The following is a 24,062-nucleotide window of genomic DNA, read 5'->3' as shown; positions in this document are numbered from 1 at the left end:
GCTATAGTGTAGAAGCATAGATTAGATTATCTTAAGAAAGCAGTGTCCATTTCATCTTCGTTTAATGTTGACTTACCCCATTTGGGATTAAATTAAGAGTTGTCATAGATACAAAATAGTATTACTCAAAACTCAAATTTAAAAATGTCTTTGGGACTTTAATAAGAGTCATTTCAGATATCAGCTTGATGTCATTCAAAAAACACAGAATTTCGGCAGATTTTTACTAGTGCTGTACCACTTACTATGTGACCTTGGGCAAATTATTTAAGCTCTCTGAGCCTTAGATTCCTCATCTGTAAATATAAAGATAACAACTCAAGGCTGTAATGTGGGGGTAAATGAAATAATGTTTAGAAACTGCTTAGCACTAGGTAGAAACTTAATTAATATTCATCCTCTTCTCAAAGAAAGAAAACATAGCACATTATACTAATTCCAGGTAACTATTTCTACAAAACTAAAGTGAATCAGCAATGCTGTCTCCTGTGTGCCAGTGCTTTTATTATATATTAAATTACATTTTCCTTCTTTCACTAATAATTTATCTTGAAATACTAAACACAGAACACAGAATACAACTTTACAGTGCTATTTCATAAATTCAAATTATTCAGTCTTATAATGACTATATTTATATTTTTTTCTCAAGTTAATGCTTTCTCAAGAAAGTATGTTCAACTGAAAGAAAAGGAAATAACAGTGCATTCCTACCTGACATACTCTATGGATTCCAAAATCTCCTTTTATCCAAAAGTATGAGAAATGCCCATACCCTGTCTGAAATAAATATGCAGCAACCAGGACTCGAATGTGCATGTATACAGGCAAAAACTGTTGACAAAGATAAACAGGTAAAACATATGTTGGCATCAACTACACCTTGGATTATCATAACAAGTACATTTAACAAAGATAATAAATGATTATTAGCATTTGGCATCAGCTTAATCACAAAGTTGATTCTCAAAAGTTAGTCATTATAGCAAGGATTACAAAAATGTAGAACTGGAATTGGAGAGACCTAGGTTCAAATTCTAGTTCTGCCACTTTCTAACTACATGACTTTGAGTTTTCTAATTTGCAAAATGAGACTATTCCTTCCTTCCTTGAAGGGTTCTTGTGAAGGATGAATGAGATAATAAATGTGAAGCACTTTATACATTAACTTGCACCCAATTAAAATTCAATATGATAGCTATAATTAACTGTCATACATCCTGAATGCAAGATGGATTCATACTTTTACCCAGTGTAAACGTAATTTAGGAATATTATTTCCCTCCCACTCTTACTTTACAAAACAATTTTGTTTTATGCTCCTACATCACTGTCTTCATCATGACCAAGTCCCTTAATGTCATTTATTATGGTATTTCAGAGCATCACTTCTTTACTTCTAAGTTGAATGAAATACAACACATTTGAATCCACATATGATAGGAGGCACCAAAAAATGTTATTTCATTTACTAGGACTAATTCTCATAACCTTAGAACACTGTGATTCCACCTTTCTACACCAGCTGATCCTTTATGTGTACAATCACAATTTCCACAGCATAACTTGTACACTGCCTTTTTTTTTTTGGAGACAGTCTCACTCTGTCGCCCAGGCTGGAATGCAGTGGCGTGATCTCGGCTCACTGCAACCTCCACCTCTCAGATTCAAATAATTCTCCTGCCTTAGCCTCCCAAGTAGCTGGGACTAAAGGCACCCGCCACCACATCCAGCTAACTTTTTGTATTTTTAGTAGAGACAGGGTTTTGCCATGTTGGCCAGGCTGGTCTCGAACTCCTGACCTCGGGTGTGATCTACCCGCCTCGGCCTCCCAAAGTGCTGAGATTACAGGCATGAGCCACTGCGCCTGTCCATACACTGCTTTTTAAAGTGATCTTTAAGGCTGGGTGCTCAATACAGTAATTGAGCAGACACATTAAATAGATTTTATAAGTCCTGAAATGTATGCATCTTTTGAAGATTTCTTGAATTCATGTTTCTTTTTGGACGGATATTTTTTCTGGGGAAAACAAACAAACATGAACTTAGACCATAAGTTCTACACAGCCTCCACGCTAAGCAAACTTAGAGATTCCCTATCTCTTAAACTGATACTTCTTGTACTCCTTTGTCAAGTCTCTTTTATTTACCTGTTTATTCTTGCCCTGGAATGTTCTTCCCCTAAGCATTTTGCTTATTCAAATCCTACTCTTCTTCAGAGCCTGGTTCAAAATTCCAATTTTTACTATCAGATGAATGTCATTTCTCCTTCCTGATTTCCTATAGCACCTACAATCTACATATCAAACAAAGAGTTTTTATTTATTGCCCTTCATCATCAGTTCTTTTTAAATGACTTATTAGATCAGAAATTTTCAATGAGGGTGTAACATATTAGAATCACAAGGATGGAGGCAGGAAATGTACTGAAATAAACCTCAGAATTTATCTAATCCAAATCTGTGCCCTTACCTCATTCCTGAATGTACTCTAAAATATCCCCTTCGTGTATTGCCTAAGCATCTTTTAATAGGAGAAAACAAATTCCCAAGGCAATCCATTCCACCTTTAGATGGTCATTAACTGCTATAATGATCCTTTTCATGAAAAGTTGAAACCTAACTATACGTAAAAGCTACCAAGTTCAGCCCTCTAGAGCAGCGCTATCCAACAGAAATAAATGTGAGCCATAAGTAATTTTTTAATGAGGTTACCAGAGCATTTTAAAAGTTAAAAGAAACAGGTGAAATTAATTTCAATAAATATATTTTATTTAACTCAATATGTTCAAAATATTTCAACATGAGATATTTTCATTCTTTTATATAAAGTTTTTGAATTTAGTACTGATTTATCATAATTAATCATATTTAATGTGGTATACATTTCACACTTACAGCACATCTGAATCCTGACTAGCTACGAAGTGCTCAATAGCCACATGCAGTGAATGCGGCTAGCACAGCAGAGAGTCTAGCTCTAGAGTCTGTCAGAGCTAACTCACTCTTATATCTGATGGCTCTATAAATATTTGAAAACAGATGTCGAACCTAGGTTAATCATTCCTAATTACTTTAAGCACTCTCCATAAAACATACTCCCTTAAAGACTGGGGCTGGGACTACAAAGTTGGGTTGGTTATTACATTTAAACAGTAAGTATAATTCATTTAAACAAAATTAAATACTGTAACAACAATTTTCCAAGTTCCTGCCAATGTTGGCCTATTGCAAATTTCATGTAATATTTATTCCAACGTTTTAAGATATTTTAAATGAACAGAAAAGTTGTACTAGTACAATGGACACCTATATGCTGTATGCTGGACCTTTTAAAAGTATGTTGCAGACCATGTGACAGTGCTCCTAAACTATTTCACCACCTATGTCTTAGGAAAAAAGGATGGTTTCTAACATGACCACATTATCATTACCATACCCAAGAAATTTAATATGAATATAACAGTATTTACTGTATGATCCATATTCAAAATTCTCTATTATTTTGCTGTATTACCTACAACAAAAATTTAGTATTAAAAATATGTATGAAATTTCAACTTTACATTAGAGTTAATAGCTAGTTTGACTTCCAGTTCTGCTCTTTCTCCAGTCCCCCATATATTCTCATGACCTTTCATTCAGGTCTTTCCATGGAAGTTACTTACAAACTCTCCAAGGGCAAAAAAAAAAAAAAAAAAAAAAAAAAACCAGTGGAACACAAAATCACCTACTGTATATACCAAACTTACTATTCTCTTTGTATTAAATTTACAACATTTCATCTATATTTCATATACATTATACTTTAAAATAATGTTTACACTAACAATGATAATGTCAGACCATAAGGATTATTTTAATAATTCTCTAGAATTTTTGATAGTTATCTTTTAGCATAAAAACATGACACAACTAGTTTGACATATTTTATTCAAAATAAAAAATATTAAGTAATTAAAATAATCATGACAGTTAAAAGTTTTTAGTACGAGTAATCCCTCAAATATCCAAGAATCAAGTCCCCAAATACGTTATAACCTATACTAATAATGTTTTGCCTATGTAGATATAGGAAATTTTTTAACTACAACATCCTATATAAAAGAACAGGGATATGTTAGTTAATCATTATAAATGATCTGTTAGTGAAAAGTATGTCCTTCCAGAACACAGATTTTTTAAAATTGTAAATTAGAATATATTAGGATGCAGTATAAGAAGATATATTAGAATGTTAGGTTGGTAAATGATTATAATAGAATACCAAATTGCCTTCATCCTTTTATGATATAAATCCTTTCTGGAGTCACTGAATTGAGGAACTTAATCTGCCATTAATTCTTTCTACCTGATTTTTTTAAACAGTAGTATCACCCTTTAATATGTCAGCAATTAATTATGTCTCTAAGTGGTATTTTCTTAAAACAAATTCCATTACTCAGTCTTTATTCATACATCAGAGATATTCTTAGGATTCAATTTTCATCTCTACATACTTCTCAGAGAATCTCTGGATTTATCCTACAAATTCTTAGCTGGGCTTATAAACTATGTCTTACTATCTCCATCTCTCCTTGCCTTGGATCATTTACACTATCTTGGCTCTTTCATAATGACTCAAATTCACTAGCTTCCCGTCAGCTGCAGCATCACAGGAATTTCACTGTTGCAACAAACATACATATCATAGCCAAATAATTTTAGTAACATTTATACTTCATTTATCTGACTTCTACACTTCAAATAAATAATTCATAAAATCATAAATAATTTTTGAAAATAATAAAGAGGCAATGAAGAAAGACATCCTTCAATTGTTAGAGATATCTGAAAAACACTAGTAACCATGTTATTTATCTTCTTAATGCTGCGTAAATCTTCAAAATACTCCTTTCTGGGCAACACTCCTCTCTAACTTCAACTTATCCTTGATGCACGTACTGTTTACAGATGTAAGCAAATAGAACAATAAAAAACAGTTCAGTAGTTCCCAAATTATGAATTTATTAAAATTTTTAAACATTTTATGGAAAGTTGGCATCTTCACTATAAAAACTTGTGTGAAAAGTGGCTGTTAGGCTCAGCCACAGAAGTTTGTTGTAACTGTAATGTAGCTGGGTTGTTACAACTCAGAACACACATTTTTTTCTAGCCCTGCCACATCCAAAGTGGCCAGAGATCATAATAATCCTGTCTTTTAAGACACCCATGGAGAAGGAAAAAACTTATTTTTTCCAGGTACAAAAGGCACTAGGTGATCAAAGGAAGGGTCTTCCACACCACAGAGGAGATAATACTACTTAGCACTTAGGAAGTATGGCACACCCTACATAGTCCACCTGTATTTGGATTCTTTGAATACTGAGGCAAGAGAGTTGGAAGTTTTTTAAACTTTAAAAATGTAAAAATAGCTAGTCAAACTTCCTAAAAGACAGCAAAGGATAGAACATAAACTATAATAATCAAATTTGATTTCTTCTGACAGTAACTTGCCTATTCTAAATCCTTTATAATTATCATCTTCAAAGTTTCCTTTTTTCTTTTTTTTTTTTTTGAGACGGAGTCTCACTCTGCAACCCAGGCTGGAGTACAGTGGTGAAATATCGGCTCATTGCAACCTCCATCCCCTGGGTTCAAGTGTTTCTCCTGCCTCAGCTTTCCGAGTAGCTGGGATTACAGGCATGCACCGCCATGCCTGGCTAGTTTTTGTATTTTTAGTAGAGACAGGGTCTCACCATGTTGGCTAGGCTGGTCTTGAACTCCTGACCTCAGGTGATCCACCCACCTCGGCCTCCCAAAGTGCTAGGATTACAGGCATGAGCCACTACACCTGGCCTCTTCAAAGTTTCCTGATAACTTCAAATTAGCTGTTCAATGAGATGGCATAAAATAATACCCTTAGATATCAGCTATTTCTATTATGTTAAAAATTAAGGCCAAGCAAATACAAATCAATTATTGCCTTATCTTTTTAAAAAAAAAATTTTGCTTTGAAAATTACATTTTCTCAAAGAGGAGAAAAATGGAAAGGTGGAAAGATTAAGTGGGAAATAAGAAGGGTCTATAACTGGTAGAGATTATAAAACACAAAAAAGCTGGTGCCCTTAAAGAAACATTAAAATGACATCACTTCCTATACTTTCTGAACTTAAATTCCAAATACTTACTGTACTTGCTCCAGAAATGTGATAAATCAAAATCACAAGTTGCATCCAGCCTTTCCATTCGTCTGTTTGTTCTCTATTTAATACTTTAGTCTGTGTAAAGGAACCAAAATCTGTTTTAAAATTTATCATGAAGAAATTATTTAACGGTATATAATAAGTATGTTAAAAGTTTTCTTATAGGACATAAAGCTAATGCTTCTGTCAAAAGAACCTTGATGGTGAGAAACAGTTAAAAACTGTCATTTTATTTCTTGCTAAAAGATAGTATAAAACTGTTTTAAATATAATATGAATCTGAAAAATATAAACTGAAGGGATTTTGAATATTTAAGTTGATCCCCTTGGTTTTGTATTAAATGACAATGTATTAAAATTAAATGTACTAAAATTAAACTATGACAGATGTGAGTATTTATAAATCTAAAAATCGCATTCTATAATTTTCTTTAGAATTTCAGGGTTAAAAGGATCTTACACTTCCCCTACACTTTACTGACAGAAAAAAAGCTCTATTATTACAGTTTACTTTCCCCAGTATATTCTCAATGAAGATGAATAACTAATTAATAATCCTCACAGGAGAGGTATGTTTTACAATAGAATTCAGTAATTCAAATAAATCATGCCTTGTAAAGAAGTTACACAAATATTCTGAGCAATGACAGCAATTCTAAAATAGGAAAATCAGAATACTGTGAGTAGTGGTGGCCACATCATTAAGTTCTGATTGGTATGTATATATGTCTGACTGATAAATATATAAATATAAAATATGTTTGTGTGCATAGGCATTTGTTAATATAATTAATATTCTTTTACTTTATAAAAGATAATAGTATCTCATGCTTGAAGACCATTATAAAATCAGAAGTACTTCAACATTCTCCGTCAACAAGCAGGCAAAATAACACTAAATCATGAAATCTTTTTCACAGGTCATATTTCCCAACTTTTCAACAATTTTCACGTGACTCTGACCTTTCTCCAAACTGTTCCGAAAAAGGAACAGTTAAGAGTCCACTAAGTGAAGTGTAACTACAATCTTCCTTCATCTTCATCTCTATACCTGTTTGTGTATTTTGTCATGATAAATGATATTAGTTCTTTAACACAGAGTATGTAATGAGACAAGAAGGGTAACATGAGTTAAAAAGAAAATGACTCTTACCTCTTTAGTATTTTCATTATAAAATACTCCCAAAACCAAAATGTAGATAATTGGAATAAAGAAAGATGAATGTGTATAAAATTTGTTTTCCTTCATGAACAGATTTGCACGGTCACACATATAGAAATATGCCATAATCAGGCCAAGTTTGCAGAAAGATTGTAAAAGTATTTCTAATGAAGACACAGGGGTATTGATAATATTTTTCTTTTCCTCTCCACTTTCCAAATCAGTACACGGCTTATTCTTCCGATGAGCATTACGATGAATTATGTAAAAAATTAAATATCCGATAATAGATAAAGTGAAAAAACAAGCAGCTAGCTTCTGTATGAGAGTAACAGGAGGCCGAGGTTGACAACAGGACCCATCTACAGGCTTCAAAATCTTATTGCAATACACATTCATAAGAATCATTGCAGTCTGTGAACAAATCAAGTTATTTGGTTATTATCTTGTCAGTGATGTATTTCACATTAAATTTTCTCCTGTGAATACTACTGAGTTTTTAGCACTGAAACCAGAATGCTTTCATATCTTTTGCTACCATTTCCCAAATCATGCAAATAATGGTATTCATTCCATCTGTAACAGCTAGTTCAGGGTGTTTCAAACTTCTGGGGCTATGAACCAAAATACAAAATTCATTTTATAATGTGACCCAAGACAATTACAGGAAACAATACCTATCCTTACGACTTGGAATGCACTCTGAGATTGTTCTATTCTATTCCTTTTTTTTTTTTTTCCCAACACCAATTTCATGGTTGTTAATGGGTTGTGACCTTTAGTTAAAAAATGCTGACAGACATCAAGGACCAAAGAATTTTAATTAGAAGACTTTCAAAACAGAAGATACCAGGCCATTTAAGATAAAGTCTACTGTTTAAATGTGGGGGGAAAAAAGCACAAAATAACTGCCACTAAAAAATTATTAATTTTTAGCTAGCAATATTTGTAATATGCCTTTCATTTGGATTATAGTTTATAGGCCATTTAGGATTCTACAAGTTTTAAGATATCTAATGTTAAATAAAATTTAGAACCTTCAACATGGTTTGATTATAATAAAATTATTCTGGGAAAGTTGAGTCTGTCTAGTTGAAGATTCAGTCAAACTCTAGTTTTATAAAAACTTCATAGTTTAGGCATCTGTGGAACTCTAGATGATTAGTTATTTAAGCCTAAACATTCAAAATAATCAAGATTTGAGAAAATCTCATCCTTTTAGCCCTGAGACTGCAGGTGGTTTTATGCCTGGCACTCTTGCAGATACTAGCCTGCAAATTCCACTGCAAGGTTCTTAACCAGTTTTTAGGGGGTTCATCAAGCCCTTTTATGTATATGGAGAACCATATGTATATGCAAACATACACATTATTCTGCAGGAGAAGAACAAAACCATTGTCTTGTATCAGATACTCAAAGGGCTTATGCAACTCTCACAAAGGTTAAGAACCACTGCTTAATAAGAGAAAAAAACTTCAAATAATTTGTTCCACTGTTTGTGAAAATTTGTAGTTACATAGTTCTCCTTCATACTTAACCTAAATCCCTTTCCATAGGTCAACTTGGATTTGTTCAGTATGTACTCTGTATCTTGAATAATGCTTAGGATAGAAGAGCTATAAGAATTCTTTTTTTCTTTTCTTGAGATGGAGTCTCTCTCTGTCACCCAGGCTGGAGTGCAGTGGCGGGATCTTGGCTCACTGCAACCTCTGCCTCCTGGGTTCAAGCAATTCTTCTGCCTCAGCCTCTCGAGTAGCTGGGATTACAAGCGTGTGCCACCACACCCAGCTAATTTTTGTATTTTTAGTAGAGATGGGGTTTCCCCATGTTAGCCAGGCTAGTCTCGAACTCCTGACCTCAAGTGATCTACCTGCCTCGGCCTCCCAAAGTGCTGGGATTACAGGCATGAGCCACTGCGCCTGGCCAGAAGAGCTATAGGGAAATAATAAAAAACATTTTCAGCATTAAAAAGTGTATTCTTCATTGAAGCTTAATCTTGAAAGCTTAAGGTTTAAGGTAAGGGGAACACAGAAGCAGTAGTTTTTACATGTGAGTGTGCTGAGAACATATATGCTTCTGAGGAGACAATGTATATTAACAGTGATTAGCACTCAGTAAATGAAGTTTAATTTCCCCTCTTCCCTAACTTCTTTCTCTCTTAGAGTATACCAAAACTCTTATGTATATATTCAACTAGATGATAGAAAGCAAAATAATTTCTAGATGTATCTTTATACACAATAACTACAAGTTACTAAGACTGCAATAAAACAAATTATTTATAACCATGTTATAATGACTTATGGCTTAAAGCAATTGATATTATAGTCTCCATCTACTGACATATGTAAAAATTTCTTACAGTTTCTCTGCTCGATTCAGGAAGATGTAAGCCATCCAAAGATTCCATGATGGTTTCTTGAGCAATTAATTTGGAAACACTGAACATCTTAACATTTGATTTAGAATTTCTGGTGCTACTATTCAAAATACTGACTGCAGCTTCATTGTAAGCATCTATCTTCTCATTAGTGATCATCTTCCTATTTTCACTTAATAGATCTTCATAAACAGGATCTGCACGTGAGACACATTTTTAAAAACACACTTTAAAAATCCCTATTGGTAAAAATTGTGATCATGCAAGTTAGCTGTTCCACATTTCATATGTTATTTTTAAAAGTATAGATGATACCAGGTACCTAATAGTTCATTTTTACGCAAAGCTTCCCAAAGTTTGCAATAAATTTCCCATCTTATATTCAAGTTTTGAGTCAAGCAATATCCCTTTCAAATTTAAAGAACTTTTGTCCCATCTTTATGTACACAGATTTGGGGAAATATTTTTATGCTCCAGCATGTCTTAAGAGTTTAACATTTTTGGATGCTGAGTTATAACAGGTAACAACAAATCTAAAATGAGTTATAGAAGATTGCTTAATTAAAAATAGCTGCCCATCTTTTTTTCTCTTGTCGCTGCTTAGTTCTGTAAACTTTCTTCATATCATCAGGAGGTAATATTATTGAGGCTCAAGGTCTGCCTATTCTCTTATCACTTACTATAAATAACTAATTTTTCCTCATTTTGGTATGAGAGAGGTTAACAATGAGTCTGTGAATAAAACAGAGATTATGGAACAGATCATTACTACCCTTTTTCTTATTCCTTTCATCTTGACATTCAACTTGGAAATAATAAGAATTCCTGACACAAAACATGAATTGCTAAAATATCCATGGCATTTCATATTGTGCTAGGCATTAAATAATAGACATTCAATAAATTCCTAAAATGAGTTATCCTAATGTCTACTAAGAATTTCATTACCAAGCATAAACCAGATGGTGTCAATTTAAACATATTCTGTCAATTCAAAAGTGTATTTTATTTAATTATTTTTATTTTTTCAGAAACCCATTGCTTGCTAAAAAAGTATATTTACTTCTAATGACTTTATTAATATTATGAAGCAGGGTGAAGTATATTTACTTCTAATGACTTTAATGTTATGAAACACAGTGAAACCCTGTCTCTATCAAACATACAAAAAATTAGCTGGGTGTGGTGGTGCACACCTGTAGTCCCAGCTACTCGGGAGGCTGAAGCGGAAGGATCGCTTGAGCCTGGGAGGCGGAGGTTGCAGTGAGCCAAGATCGTGCTACTGCACTCCAACCTGGGAAAGAGAGCAAGACCCTGTCTCAAAAAAAAAAAAAAAAAAAAAATTATGAAACAGATAATATTTTTTGTATATATTTCCCAATCACAATAAATATGTTTTGTATGAAAAAAAAATCAGGGATACCACATGTCATTTGCGTTTAGGACTTATCTTTTTGTCATACATTCTATAGCCATGAGGTTTCTTGGAGGATATTTTTTATTTTTCACCTATATTTATTAATTTGTTCCTTACATTTGAAAAAGGAGAGCAAATAACTCAAGTGTACTCTAATCTTGCAAATCTTGTTTCAAAATTAATTCTCATAAAGCAGTAATTCTGCTTCTTGAAACAGGAGATAATAAAAACCCATGCTTCAAAATATACACAAAGTGACGTTTTTTCATTACTCATTCCTTACCTTGTAAGACCCAATAAACATCACTAGTCTTTGCCAATTTTTCTAAAAGTGGTGCTATGGAGGTGATGTTCATTTTATATTGAGAAAGCGCTTCACTGCTACCATTGTGAATCTTGATGGACCACTAAAAAGAAGTACAAATTATGCATTAATTTAGTATTTATCACAAACAATTAAAGTATATAATTTACCTACTGTAACAAGTGTCATTATTTTAGATATTTCTCATTTTATTTAATATTAGAATAAAATTCAGTCAAATTAGTTCATGAAGTATATGAAGGCAATTAGAAAAAGCTGTTATAAAACTATACTTTCAATGTATAACATTCAAGAAGAATACAATTTTAGATATTAAAAACACTGATATTTAACAGTAAGTTTCCTAAGTTAATTCCAGTATTTTTATTAAAATTCATCAATCTAATCATAATAGAAGTAGGAATTAAAAATTTAGGTACAATCAAGAATTCTGAACACAAATTAACTTTTTCTTAGCATGTTCTTAAACGTGAAACAAAATCATTAAGTAAGAATACAGATGATAACTTACTGTGGCAGCTCCTGCTACAATCACATGTGGCTTTGCAATGGAATCCTAAAGGAAGACAAATCTTTATCATAGTATTATAATCAGTTCAGGGAATTACTACAAGTAACATCATTTAATTTTTTTCCTTAAAATGTAAGTTCTTCCTTCTAAATTCATTCTAAGTTTTTAGAATTCCTTATTATTCTTGCTTATTATTGTTATAACAAGACAGATTTAGGATATCCAATGCCTAAAATCTTGTAAAGCTACATATACACACAGGATGACAGAAATTTGGATGGTTAATTCTTTGGTGTTCTTAAAAAAAAGCACCACTGAAATCTAACACAACCTAATATTCTGAACTCTGAGTAAAATGCTTAGAGTAAAGCTCTAGTGTATTATGTCAGTCAATTAAAAGGTAATCATGGAAGCCTACAGGGTACACAGTGTAAGTGTTAAATAAAATACAAGGTCAGTGCCAAAACAATCTTCTGGGAAAGTGAAATCCAATGCATATTTAACAAAATAAACTGATGATTATTAAAGACCACATGTGGAAAAATATAAGTAGAGATCCCTAAAAATCCTCACCAAATGCAAATTAGAGTATTTCCCCCCATTATATATGGTTTCAGTTTCCACTGTTTCAGTTACCCGTAGTCAACTGAGGTCTGAAAATAATAGAAACTTCCAGAAATAAATAATTCCTAAGTTTTAAATTATGTGCCATTCTGAGTAACATGATAAAGTCTCATGCTATCCCGCACTGTCCCTCCTGGGATGTGAATCCTCCCTTTGTCCAGGGTATCACGCTGTATATGCTTACCTGCCCATTAGTCACTTAGTGGCCGTCTCAGTTATCAGACCAACTGTCACAGCATTACAATCCTTGTGTTAAAGTAACCCCTATTTTACTCAATAATGACCCCAAAGCTCAAAAATAGTGATGATGAGATACTGTTATAATTGTACTATTTTATTATTAGTTATTGCTGTTAATCTCTTAGTGTGCCTAATTTATATATTAAATTTTATCATACTTTTGTATGTATAGGAAAAAACATTGTACACATAGGGTTTGGTACCATCTATGGTTTCAGGCACATGCTAGGGTCTTGGAACATATTAACCATGGATAAATGGGGACTACTGTATACTATTTATAATATATAGCAATAGTATATTACAGTACAATTATATTTGCAGCTAACTATATGTTATATATAACAAGTATATAGTACTTAGTAACTTACTAAACACTTTCTCTTAAATTATCTCACTGTAATATAGATTCCTGCCTGCCACCCTGTGGGGCAGGCAAGATGATATTATACATCTCTTATAAAACAAAGATACAGACTCAGAATGGCTAATAGGATATTGCTGAGGCCTGCCAGGTAAGTCGGAACTCAAGCCTTCTGACTTCTGAATCACACACTTATCACCACATCAAATACCTGATATTGCAATCATACACACAAGAAACAATTAAAAACAAGCATGAAATGTAATAACAAAAAATTGACCAATGTAAAAAAATGACAGTTACTTTTTCACTATAAAGGTAATACACGCTTACTGTAAAATACTACAAATATAGAGAAAAATAACAAAATAAATCCATTTTCTTTTAGATATATGACCATTTCCAGTTGAGCATGCTTCATTTTACACTGTTGAAGAATTTTCAGTGGATACAAAATTTTAAATATTTTTTCCTCATCCCTAGGTGGCTTTCTCATTCCCAAAACTTACATTGGTTATCCCAAACCTTACATTCCATATACAGTCTCTCTTGCCCTCCTTCTCAGCATAAAGTTTAATTCTCAAACTTCGTAGAGAAAATAAAATTCATCCGACAAGTCTGCTCTTGCCTTCCTTCCTTCATTCTTACAACTTGTCTATACTCCCCCAGCTATCTTCCTCTGACAAGAGAGTAAAGAAAATATGTCCCTATTCTTCTCAATGGCTAATGCCTTCCTCTGTCTACATTTCCTCCCTTTTCACTTCTGGAGCTATGATCCATGAATTATGTCCTCCAACTCTCATAATATCAATCTTGTCCTCCTCCTCCACTCTCTTTCCTTCCCTCAACCTAAAAGTGTTAAATCATCCTTAACCTCAAAAAGTTTTCCTTGAACCCTGTCTTACACCTGTAACCAACAGATTACTTGAAAGAGTATTCTGCCCTCACTATGCCAATTTCTTTATCTCTCATTTATGCCTCAACTTAAGTTTTGAATTTGGGCTTCACTATCCATTAAAACTGTCCTGAGAGCCCATTAGTGAACTCTGGATTGCCAAATGCTGTAGCTTCATTCCACCTTAGCAAGTTTTGAAAGGGACACTGGTGACTACCCATCTTTTAAAATCCTTACCTCCCCTGTATGTGATTTTACAGTCCTTCCTCCCTTGGTTTTCTTCCTACTCCTTTTACTGCCACTTCTCAGAATCTCCTTGATAATTTCATTCCTCATAAGCCCTCTCTCCTCTTTAATCTCTAAATTCTCTGCCTATTCAATTTCTTCCATTCAAATAACTTCAAATATTACCTCAATCCATACCAACACTAACCAAATCCATTCAATAGCTCAGACTTAATGACTTCCATTCACTTACAGAATTACATCTAAACTGCCAGTTTCTTTACAAGTTAGCCTAATTTCCTTCCACTCCTCCACTGTATCACATCATTCTGCTTAAAACTTTCAATGGTTCTCCACTACCCTCAATTCAATTCAATGTACTTATTTTCAGAAAATACACCCTGAAGTATTTAGAAGTAGTTAAAAAATAGATAAAATAAATCCACTCCCCCAGTATGGCTGAGGATATCATTCATAATGTAGTACCTGCTTCCTCATCTCTTGTCAACTCCCTGTAAAACGAAGCACGTGAAAAGAACAACCAAAACCAACACACATAAAGAAGCATTTTGTATGTCAGCTCCACTAAAACTGCTGGAGAGTCCCTGAATAGGCTATACTCCATCTTCAGCATCACTGCACAAGCTGTTTCCTTTGCAGGAAATAACCCCACTTCTCGTTCCCCACACTCACCTTCAAGACCACTTTATCTGAAAACTAATTTTGAAAACTTAAGAAAAATACACTTAGGGCTTATCCTCTGTAATCCTGTTTGTTGTGCCCTTTACATTTCCTATTTTAGCACTTGTCACATTGCTTAAGTATCTGTATGTGTTATTCATCTAGCTCTTTGAGGGAAGGATCTCTATAACGTTAACCAGTATATCAACAGTGTCTAGCTTAGTGCCTAGAATATAGAAATATCTGTGGAATAACAATCTACTTAGAGTCCTCTCAATTCAAATTTGCTTTTATGCCTATAGGCTTCTATAAGGCTATTCTAGTTAATAAGTGTATCTTCTTCCTAACTCACAGTTCTCAAATATTATTTCCTCTATAAAATTTTCTCAGATAACTACCAACACTCTCACCACCTCCTATCCTAAGTGTCTATCCATGGTACTTTCATAATCCTTTGAGCTCAATTCTGTGTTAGCCTTTGCCTTCTTATGTCGTTATTCATCAGTAAGTCACCATCTACTAGATTGCAAATTCCTTGAGGGCTGAGACTGGAGCTAATTCCCAGCCACATTCCTATTACTCAGCACAAAGCTGGCAATAGTACATTAACAACAAAAATGTGGGTCTCCAAATCCTCAGGATCTAGCAGCTTACTACAGAAATAGTAAAAAGTAAATACATACATCCATATATACTCCTGAGTGAATGAAAACCATCAACTAATCAATCTCAAGTGACCATGTGGTCATCTATCTAAATAAATTAAATATTTCTTTTTCTCAACAACCATAATGAGTTTTACAACAGAATCTAAGGCTCCAAAAACTAGCTTTAACAAATATATGAGAATTGAAATTTTGGATATGTAATATATCTCCAGGTTAGTAAATAGCCTATAAAGGTTTTCTGTGATCTTGCAGGATTTACAAATTGTAGTGTATTAATGTTTAATTGTGAATTTCTACTACTTTAATAAATATATTTTCAGTCCAGCACAAATGTGAAACATATGCTTAAATAATTTCAAATATACATGGAACATTATTCTACACTTCCGGACATTTAAAAACATATAAACAAAACCAAAACACACTGTAGACCTCAATTTAACAGAAATTTGAATTCTAGAAGTTGTCTATATGTTTGTTTTTTGAAAACATTTGCTCAAAGAAACAAGGTTAGAAATGGTAGCTAGGTTCCCACAGGATCCTACAAAAGCCTATTTATAGTATGATGTGGTTGCAATACTAAATATTTATTGTGAAGAAAAAAAAATCCCAAACCAAAAAACTGTTGCAGGGAAATTAATTGAACAAAACAAGGTCAATAAAATTAAATATTGTTTTATCCATCTCAAATACAAATGTCTCTGGGAAAGAATACAGGTTTAATTAAAGGACTGACAGACTGTACGGAAATTACTACAGAGATTGTAAAATGGACTTCTGAGAACTTAGGAGTTTTCTGAGGTTAATAGCATGCTTACCTTTACATCTAATTTATCTCCAAACATGATGAGCTAAAACATATTAGTCTTGTCTGCTGGGTCACAAATATAATAATAAAAGGGAAAAAAGGCTATAAAAACAAATAAAAGTTTCCTGAAGTATCTGGACATGAGTTTGAAGGAGAAAACAGAAAAATGCACAAGAGAATATACACTGTGCTGGGAAGATCACCTGGGTTTGAATCAGCTGAACTACAGCAGTAACAGAAGACTTTAAATATGAAAAGTCTGGGATAAACATAATCTGCTTTATGGTTAGAATGGTGATAATGGGGCAGAGATATTGGATCTACATGTTCTAAATCAGTCCAGCACAGTTTAGTTGCTATTAAGAAGGCAGGTATAAAATACAGGAGAGTGGGACAAGTGAGTAAAGGGAATAAAAATATGCTTGTGGACTTTTAAAATTTGGTTGCTTAAAAAAAAAAAAAGCCTATGTTTTTTAAATACAGACCTCAGTCCACACTTTGATACACTGTTTCATAGAACCATTAACTTCAGGATGCCACAGAAAATCCTAAAAGAGAAATGTTAGAAGTAAAGAAAAAGTCGAAGAAACTCTTAATTCCACCATTCAAAATAAACATTAACATTCTCTTACAGAATACTTAAAAGTAAAACATTACCTTGTCCAAGATATCTTCAATTCCTATCTTAATTTGGCAAGAGTCTTACAATAGTTCTCCTTGAATCCACTTTTGTCTTCCTCTAACCTACTGTCCACATTTTAGCCAGAGCAATCTTTTAAAAACTTAAATCTGATCTTGCTACGCCCCTGCTTAAGTATTCAGAGACTTTCTACTGCCCTCAGAATAAAATCTAAAATCCTGTAAGTTGCTAACAAGGTGCAGAATCTCCACCTGTCCCTTCTGCCTTTACTCCTGCCACTTGTACCCTTGCTCTCCCTTTTGGTCCTCAGTCAGCTCTTGGAATGCTCTATGTTCTCCTTTTTCTCTAGGACTTTGCACATACTATTCCTTCTGTCCATAATGCTCACAAAACTCTTCCACTGAGCCTGCCTAACTCTTACTTATTTTTGAAGCCTCAGTTAAAATATCACTTCTGCATGGAGGAAAATGACTTTCAATTCCTTGCTCTGCACATTCCCATTGCCCCTCTTTTTCTTTTCTGCCATCCTTGTCCCACTTGTATTTGCATGCAGAGAACTATAAAGACCTGCCATCTTCATTAGGTCAAGGCCATTTTTGTCTTGATCCTCACTGAATTCTCACTGATTGGGAATTCAGAAAATTCACATATATTCTTTTATGGACATTAACCCAGAACACATACTGGTTTCAAATTCATGTGCAAGATTATTCTTTCCAAATAAAATTTTGAGACCATTACATAAAATAACTCACACAAACTTTTATTCCACTATCCTAATATTCTTATCTACTCTCAAGAATACATTGAAATATACTTAGTATGTTCAATTAACCAATGAATATAGTTTCAACATTGTAACATCTAGCTTACTATTACATGAACTTACCACTTTAACTGATGCAGTCTTGTCTTCAAAAGGAATGTTTTCATGCTGCCATAAAAGGAGACAGAGAAATATTAATGTATAGATTAAATTTATATAAAAAATGCCCCATTTAGCTGCTTTGATTTATCTTTATGCATATTTTTGTTGATATATTTTTATGCACCAAATCTCAATTATCTATACATTCAACCCGAAGGGGAAAAAACCGACATAGAACACAACAAAGTAAGTGACACTAGTTAAATTGTCTACATGTGATTTTCAACATCTAAGATATAGTTCAAAAATAAAATTTCAACAGCAAACAAGCAGATACAGAAACATGTCTGTATAAATTACCTTTTTGCCAAGGTTGGCAGGATTCCAATTTAGTTCCAGTATTACTATTTTTTGTTTGATTTGATTTTGTTTGTTATTCTGAGACAGAGTCTCACTCTGTTGCCTGGGCTGTAGTACAAGGCGCAATCTCGGTTCATTGCAACCTCCGCCTCCCAGGCTCAAGCAATCCTCCCACCTCAGCCTCCCAAGTGGCTAGGACCACAGGTGCACGCCACCATGCCTGGCTAATTTTTTAAAAAAATTTTTTGTAGCGACGGGGTTTTGTCACGTTGCCCAGCTGGTCTCGAACTCCTGGGCTCAAGTGATCCACTCACCTCAGCCTCCCAAAGTGCTGGGATTACAAGGCATGTGCCACCGTGCCCAGCACTTGTATTACTATTCATCTCAGAAATGGACTGCTTCCCTTCATTTTCTGAGGCCCTTCCAGTTAGGCAGAGCCACATGGCTAGTTTTGGCTAATGCGACGTGGATATATGTGACATACGCCACTTCCAGGCTGAATTTCCCAAGGCAATTCTCTAGTCTCTAACTTAACTGATGCACAGACTAAGGAAGCTCAATGTTCCAAGGTACTCTAGAAGGTAGTAAAAATTCCAGTAGTAGGAACTGCTGAATGACTGTGTGGAGCAAAGCCTGTTGCCAGCCCACCTAGGACATGCAACGCTAAGCAAGAACTTCTGTTTTGTTAAGAGGTTAGAGTAGTTTGTTGCTGTAGCAACATCTAGTCCATTCTCACCAGTGTACTAGTATAGGCCCTGAGTGACAGGAATGGATGAACATGACTCTAGGTTGCTATAGGTTTCACTTTGAAAACAGTATATAAATAGTCCATTTGTAGAAAAAATTGAAATGTGAACACTACAACTTCTTGTAACCAAATATTCTACATAAAGAATGGCATTCCTTTCAGAAATAGAAATCGTAGGTGGGAAAGGGGTAAAGGTGGTCAGTAAGAAGCTAATTCTGTTGCTAAAATCAAAGCTGAAATGTTTTCATTAATTCAAACAGACAAATAGTATTTATACTGAAATCTCCATGAAACAAAATTTGTTCTATCAACAGGTTAACTTTTTAGATTCTTGTTGGTGCTTCTAAAACATCACTTTCCAAAAGGAGTCTCGAGACTATTAGTTCAATGAAACTTTAAGTTAAGTTTCTTTGGTGAAATAAATCTGGGATATACTGGGTCAAACAAAATCACACAGGTGTTTTCGTCCTTCTACCACATCCTCAACCTTTTAAAAATTTGTCCTCAGAAAAATAATGTCATGAACTTTCTTTGTCTTACTTTGCATACAGTAATTAATGCAACTCGATCTCTTTCTTCTTTTTCCTTTTTTAATATAATGTTTGATATATACAAATAAGTCACATATATGAAAATCACAAAGCACAGTAGAACTAAATAAACACTCATGAATCCATAATACAAATCAGAGCACTGCCAACACACTGAACCACCTATGTGGTCCTTTCCCTATCTTAACTCCCTGCTTCACCCAAAGTAAACCACTCTCCTAAATTGTGTGTTTATACTTTGTTTTAAAAACTTTCTTTAGTTTTTGTCACATAAATATGCATCTTTAAATGATATATTTTTTAATGTTGTTGGCTTTCTCTCCAACTTTCAATTTTAAAAATTTTCAATCTTATAGCAAAGCTGACAGAATTAAACGAACGCCCAAAACCTTTTACCAACCGTTAACATTTCCTGTACCAGCTTTACCTTTCTCCCTCTCTATACATACATATTCTATAGTTTTTCTCTTTTGCTGAACTATGTGAAAGTTCATTAAAGAAGTCATAACATTTCACTCTTAAATACTTAAGCATATATCTCTTTAAGCACATACCCATAAGAACGTTCTCTTACATAAGGAATTTGACATTGATAAAATATTATCTCATTTAATACACAGTCCATATCCAATTTTTTCCAATTTCTCAAGGATATCCTTTATATAGCTCTTATATTTTAATCTACAATCCAATTAAAATCAAGTGTTACATTTAGTTGTCACATCTCTTAATCTCGTATAACCTAGAACATTCCCTAGCCTTTAAAAACTTGTACAGCTCAGTTTATCAATACTATTTTTATTAATATCAAGTATCATACTTACTATTTTTGTAGAGTACAGGTCAACTGATACAATACGTTACTATCTAGATTATAAACAGCACTAACGGTTATCTTCTTGGATATGTCTCTTAACAAAAGAGTAAGAATTTCCCTAATTGTTCCATAGATCCATAGGCCATAAAAATGTTCACCATCAAATGATAACGCAAATTATTTTCTGGAGTATTTGTAACAATTTACACTCTCACTAGCAGTTATAAGACATCTACTGGTACACAGCCTAATACATCTGGTCTGTTTTCATATTTCTTGCCATTGTCAGATTTAATTTCTGCCATTATAGTAGGTATAAAAAAAACTCACTTCCACTTCAGTAAAATGCCTGGCCATGCTCCCTGACCCCCACCTTTTGTCTACTGGGTTATCTTTTTCATTAGTTTGCAGTTTCTGATATTTCTTGAATATATGTTGTAAATTATCTTTTCTCAATTTGTGACTTATCTTTTTTCTTTAAGGTATCTTTTGGTGAATAGATACTCTTTATCTTAAGGTATCTTTTGGTGAATAGATACTCTTTATCTTAAGGTATGTGAATTTATCTTTTATTTTATGGTTAGCACTTTTTGTTCCTTATGTAAGAGATGTTTCCCTACCTTGAGATAATGAAGATATTCTCCTACATTTTATTTCTATTTCTAAAGGTTTCAAATTTTTTACTTTCACATTTAACTTTAAACTCATCCATCTAGAAATGATTTTACTAGATGGTGTGAGGTAGGAATCCAATTTCAACTTTTTCCATGTGCTAATTGCTTTAGCACAATTAACTGAATAGACCTTCCTTTCCCTAGGGATCATCAATGGCATTTCTGTTACTTTTAAAGTCATTTTGTATGCATGTTTCTATTTTAGAGCTCTACAGTCTATTCTAATGGTTTCTTTGTTTATACCAATACCACACTGTTTTAATTACTACAAGGTAAAATTAAATCTTGATATTGTATAACAAATCCTTTCCACCTTGTTCTTCAGATTTGTTGTGGTTATTCTTGGTCTGCTGCCCAACTATAAAAAATTTAGAATCCATCGGTAAAGTTGCACAACAAATTCTGTTAGGATTTTGTTGGAATTACACTGAACCTACAGATCGGTTTGGGAATAACTGACATCTTTACAATACTGAGTCTTCCCATCCAAGGAAACAGTATATTATATTCCATCTAATTATGTCATTTGGAATTGTCTTCCAATAAATTTTTATGGCTTTTCTGCATACAGATCTTCCACATTTGCTGTTTATTCCTATGTAACATATAGCTGTTGCCGTTACCATTGCACACGGTATATTTTAAAAGCCTTTAGAACTTTACATTGTTGGCATGTAGATATGTGTTAATTTTTAACAGCTTTGTTGAGGTATCACAATTTTTGTATGTGCATCTTATTATCAGCTACCTTGTTAAAATCTTTATTACTTCTAGTAAATTTTCTATAAATTTTTTGGGATTTTCTATGTAGAGAATTGTATCATATGAACTCCTCAGTTTATTTCTTCCCAATTCTTACATCTTTAGATTACCTTTTTTGGCTAGAATCTCTAATACAATGTTGAACAGAAGCAGCAGTAATGAACACCCTTGTCTTTTTCCTGTTTTTAATGGAAATATGTCTGACATTTCACCATTAAGAACATTTTCTGTAGGCTTCTAGAATTTTTATCAGGTTAAGTTTGATATAAAGTAACTTACCTTAAAGAAAGAATGACACCAATTCTCTGATATTGTTGGAACTTGCTTAATGGTGTAATACACGTTAAAAATAAAAAGTTGGCCGGGTGCAGTGGCTCACACCTGTAATCCCAGCACTTTGGGAGGCCGAGGCGGGTGGATCACGAGGTCAGGAGATCGAGACCATCCTGGCTAACACGGTGAAACCCTGTCTCTACTAAAAATACAAAAACAAAATTAGCTGGGCGTGGTGGCGGGCGCCTGTAGTCCCAGCTACTGGGGAGGCTGAGGCGGGAGAATGGCGTTAACCCGGGAGGTAGAGCTTGCAGTGAGCTGAGATCGCACCACTGCACTCCAGCCTGGGCAACAGAGCGAGACTCCGTCTCAAAAATAAAAATAAAAATAAAAATAATTAAAAAGTTCCACACGTGCTTCAAACAAACATTTCCCTGATTGTAAAGTGTATTTTCTAAATTATTGAGCCATAAGCTTACAGAATCAAGCATGTTAATGCTCTACTATATGTTTACTAGTTTTATTTGCTTGTCCTATCATTAACTGAGAGCAGTATGCAATTCTCCCACTATAAGTGAGAATTTGCCAATTTCTCCTTGTAGTTATATTTTTGCTTTATAAATTTTAAGGCTTATTAGATGCCTACAAGTTTAAAATCTTAGTTATCTGAACTCTTTGTCATTAGAAAGTGACTTTCTGTATCCCTGAAAATGCTTTTGCCTTAAAATCTATTTATCTTATACTAATATGACTTAACTTTCTTTAGTATTTACCTGGTGAATCCTTTTTCATTTTTAATTAAAACCTTTCCATGTCCTTCTTATTTTAAATATGTCTTTTTAAGCAGCACAAAGTTCTCTTCAAGAGCAATCTGAAAATCTGTGTTTAGCTCACAAGTTTAGGCTACTTGCATTTATTTTGACCATAAATGTTTTTACCATCTTACTCTTTTCTTTTTTGAAATGGAGTCTCACTCTGTCGCCCAGGCTGGAGTGCAGTGGCGCAATTTCGGCTCACTGCAAGCTCCGCCTCCCGTGTTCACGCCATTCTCCTGCCTCAGCCTCCCGATAGCTGGGACTACAGGTGCCCACCATCATGCCCAGCTAATTTTTTGTGTTTTTAGTAGAGACGGGGTTTCACCGTGTTAGCCAGGATGGTCTTGATCTCCTGACCTCGTGATCCACCCGCCTCAGCCTCGCAAAGTGCTGGGATTACAGGCACGAGCCACCGTGCCTGGCTTTACCATCTCACTTTTTAATTTCTATCCCTGCCACATATATGTAGCTTTTTCATATATGGATAATATATGCAAAAACAGCTTTTTACATAGACATATAATTGTGTGTGCGTATGTATATCATATGTATATGTATGGTACATGCATGTGTATAAAATACATATTTGGCATTAGATGAGTTTGGTTTTTGCTTAATTTTTTTATTCTTCCGGTGGAAATTTATACATTCTAATTCAATTCTTTCGGTCCTTATTCTTGAAGTTTCACTGTGCATCTTTAAGTTTTAAAAAAACACAATAATTTAGAGAATATAGAGTACATTAGAACACTTTAATTGTGATCATTTACCCTTGACATATCTGCTATTATTAGCCAGTTCTTTAGTTCTGTCTTTTCACTAAGTGCAAAAGATATTATTATTTTATACAAACATTGTTTAGATTTATATACATTTTTACTATTTTCTTAAACCATTGCTTCTTACATTTCAGATAATTTTTTTCTGAACATTTCCCTCATTCCTGATGGTTATCCTTCAGAAATTACTTTAGTGTTAAGTCTATTTTGTAGTAAAACCTCATCATTTTTAAATATCTGAGAATGTCCTATAATACATCTCAAGAACACAGAAATTTTAACCCCAGGTAT

The 24,062-nt window shown here is 33.7% G+C and overlaps 1 protein-coding gene and 1 long non-coding RNA gene across 8 annotated transcripts in view; one reads left to right on the top strand and one right to left on the bottom strand.

Moving 5' to 3' along the window:
• Positions 1-24,062, top strand: part of LOC129144592 (uncharacterized) — an 81,033-nt gene that overhangs the window by 16,738 nt on the left and 40,233 nt on the right. The window contains exon 2 of the long non-coding RNA XR_008549033.2: positions 20,951-21,020. This is a non-coding gene — a long non-coding RNA (uncharacterized LOC129144592). The remainder of the gene's footprint in view (positions 1-20,950; positions 21,021-24,062) is intronic.
• The window catches only part of CASD1 (CAS1 domain containing 1), a 78,165-nt gene that overhangs the window by 42,513 nt on the left and 11,590 nt on the right, over positions 1-24,062 (bottom strand). For 6 of the 7 annotated variants that reach the window (XR_001719382.4, XR_008549031.2, XM_054687628.2 and 3 more), the window contains 8 exons: positions 18,014-18,058; positions 16,970-17,032; positions 11,980-12,024; positions 11,427-11,550; positions 9,709-9,923; positions 7,338-7,760; positions 6,170-6,259; positions 715-834 (listed from right to left, as the gene is read on the bottom strand). Coding sequence is in view for 5 of the 7 variants with exons in the window: in XM_054687628.2 (XP_054543603.1) it covers positions 715-834; positions 6,170-6,259; positions 7,338-7,760; positions 9,709-9,923; positions 11,427-11,550; positions 11,980-12,024; positions 16,970-17,032; positions 18,014-18,058 (1,125 nt within the window). In the remaining 2 variants the exon portion in view is untranslated. Of the gene's footprint in view, positions 1-714; positions 835-6,169; positions 6,260-7,337; positions 7,761-9,708; positions 9,924-11,426; positions 11,551-11,979; positions 12,025-16,969; positions 17,033-18,013; positions 18,059-22,183; positions 22,318-24,062 lie in introns of those variants that run through there. The other variant, XM_054687629.2, reaches the window with a different exon arrangement.

The sequence above is a fragment of the Pan troglodytes genome, chromosome 6, assembly GCF_028858775.2.
Source record: "Pan troglodytes isolate AG18354 chromosome 6, NHGRI_mPanTro3-v2.0_pri, whole genome shotgun sequence".
NCBI lineage: Eukaryota > Metazoa > Chordata > Mammalia > Primates > Hominidae > Pan > Pan troglodytes.
Note: the sequence above shows the minus strand (reverse complement) of the source record. Positions and strands in the feature narration are given on the sequence as shown.